The sequence below is a fragment of the Myotis brandtii genome, unplaced genomic scaffold (assembly GCF_000412655.1).
Source record: "Myotis brandtii unplaced genomic scaffold, ASM41265v1 scaffold395, whole genome shotgun sequence".
Taxonomy (NCBI): domain Eukaryota; kingdom Metazoa; phylum Chordata; class Mammalia; order Chiroptera; family Vespertilionidae; genus Myotis; species Myotis brandtii.
The window spans coordinates 3529087-3538002 of record NW_005365155.1 but is presented as its reverse complement, the minus strand read 5'-3'; the positions used below and the strand labels follow the sequence as shown (position 1 = coordinate 3538002).

At 54.6% G+C, this 8916-nt stretch overlaps 1 protein-coding gene and 1 long non-coding RNA gene across 2 annotated transcripts in view; one reads left to right on the top strand and one right to left on the bottom strand.

The window, feature by feature from the left end:
- SYTL3 (synaptotagmin-like 3) overlaps positions 1-8916 on the bottom strand; it is a 37821-nt gene that overhangs the window by 9007 nt on the left and 19898 nt on the right. The window contains exons 6-7 of the mRNA XM_014545070.1: positions 6701-6825; positions 2486-2620 (exon numbers count right to left, since the gene is read on the bottom strand). Coding sequence (XP_014400556.1) covers positions 2486-2620; positions 6701-6825 — 260 coding nt within the window. The remainder of the gene's footprint in view (positions 1-2485; positions 2621-6700; positions 6826-8916) is intronic.
- On the top strand, positions 4104-6575 carry LOC106727247. The gene is made up of 3 exons (XR_001363414.1): positions 4104-4242; positions 4981-5123; positions 5680-6575. It is a non-coding gene; the product is annotated as an uncharacterized LOC106727247 (long non-coding RNA).

The window sequence follows — 8916 nt, the reverse complement described above, 5'->3', positions numbered from 1 at the left end:
GCCTGGGAGAGGGCACAGCCCAGAAACGCCCCAGAGCAGGCGTGAGTCTGACTCGGTCCAGGGCCAGCGAGAGGCCCGTGTAGTTGAGCGGCGTGAACAGAGGGGAAGGTGTAGGGGTGGGGGGTTAGCTCGTGTGGGGCCCGTGGACCATTGTGGGTGGGTCTCTGTCTGTGTGTGGGTTTCCGGGCATAGAGAGCCGTGGCTCGGGCCCAGGGAGGAGCTCAGAGGCCAGTCTGGTGGGGCCTGGGCAGTTCAGGGAGAGCTGAGAGCTGCCCCTCGGCTCTCTGGGAAGGTTTAGCCTCGGGGATCGGCTTAACAGGCCCAAGCTGGCTGGGCTCCCAGGGTCTCTCGTCACCTCGAAAAGCCTTCAGAGGCCACCCTGTGTCTCCCTGTCTCCATCCACACAGCTGCCACCCCAGGAGAGAACATTCTAGAGCGGCCCTTGCCTCCCTGGCCCTCAGGGATGTGTTTCCTCAGTGCCTGGATCTTTCTGAATTATTCTCAAATATAAACAACGCCTGGTCCTGAAGGTGCTGAGCGTCCTCCAACACAAGCTGCTGAAATCCTGGCAGGGCCATCCCAGCTCACAGCCTGGGGGCATCCAAGACGCAGAGGGCCAAGCCCGGCGGCCGAAGGCGACCCCTGTGTGTCCCGGCAGGCGACTGCCCTCAGCAGGAGTTGGGAGGGACCCGCCAGAGGACTGTGAACTGCATCTGCGTTTGAGAGCATGGTGCCCCTTGACCAGCGTGGACGCACAGACGCATTTGGGAACTGGATGCAGACGTAGGCCTTCTCCCCAGACAGGGCGTAGCATTTTGGATCAGTTCCAGAAGGAGCTGGAATGTGAACCAAGAGCTTGGTTTCTAGAAGCTGAGTTCTTAACTACAATATCATGCACGAAATCCCTGCTTTCATTTCATTCTCCAAGCAATCCAGTGAAGTAAAAAGAGCAACTCAGCCCGGCTGGCCAGGGGAGCTGCTGAGCCTCCACCCTGGAACCAAGAGGCCACCAGTTTGATTCCGGGTCAGGCACAGGCTCGATCCCCAGTAGGGGCCTTGCAGGAGGTAGTTGATGGATGGCATTTCTCTCATCGATGTCTCTCTCTCTCTATCCCTCTCCCCTCCCCTCTCTCTAAAAAATCAATAAAAACATATTTTTTTAAAAAAGAACAACTTTGATACTCATTTCCTTGATGAGGACTCTGAAGTTTAAAAGTTTTCATGATTATTTCATGATTATTTCAGATCAGTTAGCTAATTAAAAGGCTTTGACTGTAATTGAGGCCTCAGAACCCCTCATCCAAGGATCTATCACAATTTTAGGCATAAAGTGAGCATTTCTTTAATGCTTTTAAGTAAGAAAATGAGTAAATAAAAGGCCTGCCTATAAACAGACACTATGTTTAAAGCAACCTTGAGAAAGGAGAGACTTTCATGATTATTTCAGATCAGTTAGCTAATTAAAAGGTTTTGACTGTACTTGAGGCCTCAGGACCCCTCATCCAAGGATCTATTACAATATACCACAATTTTAGGCATAAAGTGAGCATTTCTTTAATGCTTTTAAGTAAGAAAATGAGTAAATAAAAGGCCTGCCTATAAACAGACACTATGTTTAAAGCAACCTTGAGAAAGGAGAGACAGTTGGAGGAATAAACTGACTTCAAGACTTACAACAAATGTGCAGTAACCAGGGCGGCGAGGCGCTGACGTGAGGATGGGCAGAGATCAGTGAGCGGAATAGAGCAGCGGTCGCCAACCGGTGGTCTTCGGACCACTGTGGTTCGTGAGGTCCGAAACGTTGGTGACCACTGGATAGAGAAGCCAGAGAAAGACCCACACTTTTTCCAACAGAGCCACCAAAGTGAACAGAGAAATGAGAGGTGTGGGTTTTTGTAACAAATGGTGCTGGAATAACTGAGTATCCGTAAGGAAAAAAGTGAACCTCAATTTCTACGTGCGCGCCCGCATGTGGTATTTTGTGGAAGAGCCACACTCAAGGGGCCAAAGACCCGCATGTGGCTTGCGAGCCGCGGTTTGCTGACTACTGCCTTACACCATTTACAACGAGTGAGTTGGATCAAGACCTGTCCATAAAAGCTAAGCTTCTGTAACGCTTCTAGAAGAAAATGTAGGAGAATATGTCTACAATTTGTGAGTAGCCAAGACAGAGAAACAGCCATAAAAGAAAAATTTGATAAATTAAACGTCATCGAAATGGAAAACTTCTCATTCGAAGACACCATTATATGTTACTAATTCCTCTCTGTCTATATAAACATGTTCACACTGAGACGACGTAAGAAAGAAACGCCATCAGCGAGAGGGAGGCTTCCCCCAGCTCCCTAAGTCAACAGGACCTCCAGGCGCCATCTCTGCTCCAGTTCATTCCACAAACAGCACTCGCTCCCACCCTGGCCGACCAAGCCAGTTCCACGTGCTGACGGCAACCACACCCCGTGTCAACGCGGTCAGACAGACTCACCCGCCTCGAGCCTCCTGAGAATGGAGTGCTGGGCGCTGGGGGTGCTGAGAGACCTCCTTGCTTGGAAACAGGGTTGGTAGAGCGTTTGGGACTCTCCTGGCTGAGCGGCATCAGGATGTCGGGCGCGCTGACCTTCTGGAAAAGGAAACACAGGATTAAGCACAGCGTCTGCATCCCAGTTCACTTTCGTTCAAATGTGGCGACTTCGGCGAGTACAGCCCGCGTCTATGACCAATGGCCGTAATGGGCAAACCCCAGCAGGCGCACTCCTGGTTGGGCAAATGCCTGCACACACACACACACACACACACACACACACGCGCACACACGCACACACGCACACACACGCACACACACAGCCCTGAGCGGACGTCACCAAGCCTTGGGTAGTCACGACCAAGTGACACACACATACACACACACACACGCACATGCACACGCGGCCCTGAGCGGACATCACCAAGCCTTGGGTAGGTTACTAGGGATTAGTGAAAGTCTTAAAGAAATGGCCTTCGTAGTGACCCTGGCATTTAATCACATGAAATGTAATATTTACTGGACAGGCAGAGTTTTAACTCAGAAGAAAGGGAAAAATCAAAATATATTTCTAAATCTTACACGACTACTCTATGAAAAGTGGGTACTTTTATAATGGATACAGCTAAGCTCTCCAATATGGTAGCCACTAGCCACATGTGGCTATTTAATTCCAAGTTCTAACTAATTGATATCAAATAAAATTATTAAATTCAGCTCCTTGGCTGTACTGGACACATTCCACGTGAGGCCGTGGCTGGGACGGTCCACTGGACAGTGCGAGGACAGAACAACGAACACAGTGGGCAGATGGGGAAACTCGTCTAGCTGAAGATGCAAAGGTTTCTGAATCAAGACTTTTTTTAGAAGTAGAACTTGAAAATACCACAGTCACACCACAGTCATAACTTTCAGGAATGAAAAGCTAAGTGAGAATTTACAGAACAAATGAAGAAAGAGATTACCTCCAAATTACTGTTTTTGCCCTCAACCCCCGGAACATCAACTCGATTGCATCAGACCTGTGGTAAGCAACACCACGTCCAACCCACCACCCTGCGTCCTGGGGGCAGAGAGAGGAGGAGCGGGAAGGGGAAGGTGGAGGACATGCAGAGGCTGTCCTCCGAGGTCTCCCTAGCCCGCAGGAAGTAGACACGCGGCGGACATGGAGGCAGGAGCCACGCCCACGGACAGAGGAGGGGGAGGGCCGATGCCAGCGGGGCGGGCCTGGGCGTCAGTGGGACTATGCCTGAGCGGGTGTGGAAGGCTGGCTTCCAGGTCCGGGTCCTGGGAAGCCTGTGATGAAGCATCCGTGCAGATGTGTATATTTGAAATTATTAGAACGTTGGTCCTATTCTGAAGATTCGCCTATTTTGACTGACTGAGGAGTCCACCTTGGCTCGCGGTGTCACCTCCGGCCCAGTAAGTTCTGAAGGACGCGGACGCGTTTGTCAGGCAGCACCTTCTGAAAGGCACCAAGGCCCGGAGAGCAGCCGGTCAGCGTGTTGAGACCGGCTCCCCCGCCCCCACAGTGACTCTGTAATGTATTTCCACAGCCACCTGGTTTGGGGCAGATCACAGAGACAACGCCTGCCCTCGTGAGGCCCACCCTGCGCAGAGGCAAGTCTACCGGTCTATGCCGAGACCCATACGCATCGGGCTTGCTTTGACCGAGCGATGGAACCACGCAGTGCGTGTGTTCGGGATTTTCCTGATCTCAGGTAAGAGAAGGGAGAGCAACCCTCTGCCGCCTCCGAGACTGCATCGAGGGTTGCCTTTTTTAAAAAAAGAACATTTTATTTTATTTTAATTTTTGGAGAGGAAGAGGAAAGGAGAGAAAGAGAGAAAGAGAAACATCGATATAAGAGCAAAACATGTATTGACTGCCTCCTGCACACCCCCTACCGGGGATCAAGCTCACAACCAGGGCACGTGCCCTTGACTGGAAATGGGACCGGCAGCCTCCTGGTGAACACCCAGCCCACGGAGCCACACGGCCAGGGCTGAGGGTGGCCTTTTAACATACTCACTCACTCGGGTGCCAGAAACACCCAGGCTGGGCTTGCCCAGTAATATGTGCTCTGAGCCCAGCTAAGTCCCAGCTGAAAAGCAGATGCCCTCTCCGGGGCCGTCAGAAAGGTCACTGGTCCTTCAGTCTGAGGACCAAGTGCTTTAATGGTTGAAACCCAGTGCTGCTGCCTCCCTTCTCTGGCTGGTCAGCCTTCCAGGTGGCGCCAGGAGGTGGGAATGTGCAGGAGGCACCAGGGCCCGGGGCGGGGCGGGGGGGTGTCTGTAGGTTTCAGGTGTCCATGAGAAACATCACAAGCACCAGGTGCGCAGAACGAAATAAAGTCTTCTCCCCACCGCTGTCCTCGGCCCTCCCCTCAGACATAGGCCCTCCTCACAGAGTGTTTCGTCCCTTCCTGGTTAATGGGTCTCCTTTTATGGTCTGAACATAGGTCACCCACACATTAACAGGACGGACAGTCAGGTCCCCTGGGCTGCGCAGGAGCCTCAAGGAGAGGTGAGAGTTCACTTCCTGGAGAAGCCGGCCCAGCTCACACGAGGGCTCTGCAGGGACATCTTAGAACATGCAGCTCATGTAAGTGACCTGGAGGGCCTCCCGGCCGTTTTCTCATTCAACCTCCCGGAGTCACATGTGGCCTTAAGAAAAGCGGCTCCTGTGTCTGCCTCGCTGTGGCCGCCTGCACCGTGGGCGCCGACAGCCCTCACCCGGAGGGCACGGTGCTGTGTTGCGACGAAATGTGGGCATCACTTCCGTGAGCTCCCCAGCCAGGGCTGTGTAATTGCCGTCTGACAGGTGTCCTATGGAAGGCTGTACTCTTCATAGTTTAACCCAGTAATTATTTAGCGTTTATAGGTCATGCCATGATTGGCATGTACTTTACAAACACTGGCTAAGTTGTCCTCTAAAACATCCGTGCCCTCACCCTGGCCGGTTTGGCTCAATAGTTAGAGCATCGGCACATGGAGTGCAGGGTCGAGGGTTTGATTCCCGGTCACGGGCATGTACCTCGGTTGCGTTGAATCCCCGGCCCTGGTCGGGGTGCTTTCGGGAGGTCACCAATCGATGAGTCTCTCACATCGATGTTTCTCTCTCTTCCCCTCTCCTCCCTTCCCTCTCTAAAAACAAACAGACAAACAAAAAAACAGCACACCAATGGAAAAAGTACCCTCGGGTGAAGATTAAATAAACAAACAGAAAACCAGCCAGACCCTCACTCAAGTGAGGTGGGGCCAGAGCACGCCCGCAGGAAGCTGTCAGCATGTCCAGCGTGCGGCAGCGACGCGGACACTCACTCGCAGGACAGCGTCCACACAGCGGGAGCTTGCAGCCATGCCCTCCGCTGCCTCCTCCCTCCTCCATCTGACAGCCTCGTGATGGCCCGAAGGCTGTTCCAGGGGCACAGGAAGCGGGGAGGAAGCCGCGAGTGCCGGTTCTATCAGCATCCAAAAGCCCAGCTACGCGTGGGGATGCCTGGGAAGCCGCCCCGCGTCAGTGACGTCAGGACTGGGAAGCATGCAGGCCTGCGAGGCGCTGTGCCTCTCCCCGGGGACGTGCAGATGTGGCCCCAGCGGCCGGCTCTACCCGGCCCTGCCCTTCCCACCACCCTACACCCCCGGCGGCTCCCTGCCCGGGTCCTCATCTTTGATGGGTCAGTGAGAACACAGACCTCACGGGGCTATTTTAAGGATTGAAAATTGTAACACACCTGTAGGGCTTTGCACCGGGAACAGGGCCTGGTATGCCCTTGCCCTTGCCCCTGAGTTAGCATCAGAGAGGCTGCGCCCACCCAGCGAGGAAGGGCGTTGTCTGTGCTTCCAGAAGCACCTTCTGAGCCCTGGAAGCTCGTTGGTGCCCCTTATGCGGGGCGCATACTGAAGGCGTTAGGAGCTGGGGATTCAGAACCTACGAGGCTGCTCTGCTCCTGGCTCCGCCTTTGTGAGCTGCGATGCTGGGCAGGGGGGAGGGACTCCGGGAACCCCGGGTGCTTGGAACGAGGCTGAGCCCTTCCCTGTTCTGAACTGTTTTCCAAACCGACCTTGAATTTGGACCTTCCTGTGGCCCAGCCCCCCACAGAGGCGCCTGTGCTGATGTCTGCGGACTGCTCAGTGCTTTGTCATAAGAGAAAAGGGGTCCCTGGAGGAAAGGAGTACCCTGGTGGTGGCGTTGATGGCAGTGTCACTCTGGCTGCGCCGCTCCGTCCGGCTGGCGCCCGGCCTGGGGCCCGTGCTGAGGAGCTGCTTGTCCGAGGTCATGTCGTTCTGGGACTTGGAGAGTTCTAGAAAACAAGACACAGGAGGTGACCGGCAGGCATGCGGACCCGAGGGGCCCTCCGAGGGGACTCTCAACCACACAGGAGGGGAGGGCCCGCGGCGCCAGGAGAGCGGGTTAATGGAGGGGCAGGGGTGGCGTGTGCCCAGCACCCAGCTCCGGGCCCTGGGGGCAGGGGGAGCTCAGACAAACGGGGATCTCCAGACACGGCGTGCTGGCTCGGGCCAGAGGACGGGAGCCCTAAGAGGCGACCGCCTGACCCCCCTCTGTGGGCCGAGGGCCGCCGTCAGGGCGGGAGTTACAGGACGGTCTTCCGACCCAGGTGGCTCTGCCTCCGGGCCACACGCCAGGTGTCTGACTGTCCAAACGCGCAGACGGCACCCAGCCGACAGCAGTGTTTTAGGGGGTCCTCCCCAAGACTTTATAACCAGCTACAAGTGAGTCCTTTTTGAAGAGAGGCGTCCTTGTCACTATTTCAATAAGCAAAACGGGAAAAGATGGCTTTACATGGTGGTTTGCAAGGTAACCGTGGTCTGTGTGGGAGAAGGATGAGTCACAGCCGGAGAGGACACCTCAAACGAGCCCCCTCCCCCCGAACCCCTGCTCCTCCCCAGATCCCAGCTGCTCTCAAAGGAAGACCTGGAGGCTGTCTTTAGAGCAGTGGCCCATTATGGCTCATGTCACCTCAAATGTCCATGTGGCCACATTTAAAAAGGAAAAGGTACCCTAGCCAGTGGAAATGGACTGAAGGGGCCCGGGTTCTGGTCAAGGGCACATACCGGGGTTGGGGGGTTGCGGGCTCGGTCCCCAGTGGGGGGTGTGCAGGAGGCAGCCGATCAATGACTCTCTCTCATCATTGATGTTTCTCTCTCTCCCTCTCCCTTCCTCTCTGAAATCAATAAATATATATCTTTAAAAAACAAAGGAAAATAATTTAATACTATAATATATCCACACATTGCTCACATATATAACTGACATTAAACTTACTAATGAAATTACAAACTAAGTTTTGAATACTAAGTTTCCAGAATCCGGTGTGTTTTTACTCTTAATTCAGGCACCACATTTCGCGAGCCACCTGTGGCCGCGGCTGCGGCTACCGCACTGGACAGCACAGCCCACGACCCCTCTGGTCTTCTGACCCCTCCCGAGGGGGTGCCCTGTGCGTCCTTACTCCTGGCTATTTATTGGGGTCCCGCACGCACTGCCCGAGGCCCGTCTCTTTTCTCTAGAGCAGCGATGTCTCATGACACACATAACCAATTACTAAAATTCTGCGCTACACCAAAAAATATACATTTTTGGCCGATCTGACAAAAAAAGCTATAATTTTGATCCAGTCACACTGGATGGCTATAGTTGTGTTGGCTGTTGTCATTTTTCTTGATTTGACAATCTAAGGGGAACGAGGTCAGTGCCCCTGACTGGAGTCAGGTTGCAATCTTTGTTGCGGGCACACGGGGGACAATCGCTGTGTTAGCGGGTACCCCACACGCCCCCAGCCCGGCGCCCACCTTCCCACCAGGTGTGTGGAGCCTGTTCACTCTGAGAGCAACGCCATCCACACGCTCTCGAGTCGGCCATCCGGGCACTCCGGGGCATCTTTCCACACCGGCAGCTGGAAAGGTCCCGGCACCCACAGGCCCCCCACAGTTAGTGGCACAGGAACACCTCATGCGGTCAGACCCCAGCCTGGGTCACGGGGTATGAGGGGCTGGGAGATGTCCCCGAGCCGTGCATTTAGCACTCACCCTAAAACCCGTTCCTTCCTCTGGTCTATTTATGTTCACAGATGGGGGAGGGGGAGGGGGGTTGTGAGGGGGGACTGTGTGTGGAATGGGGCCCTTCTGAAGCAAGTCAGGTTCTCACAGGCTTCTGATGGGCGTGCAAAGGAGAGCAACAGGAGCCCAGGCGGTCCTGAGCGAGAAGCCTGCGTCCCCCTCCCCCTCGGAGCTGGCTGAGGTCCCCAGAAGGGCAGTGACCATAGAGCAGGCGGAGTGACTCATTTCTTCCTGCCGGTGGGGCGGGCGTCACTGGGCAGCAGCAGCCACCAGAGGCTGTCATTCTGGAGCTGCAACTTCAGGCCACCACCTCC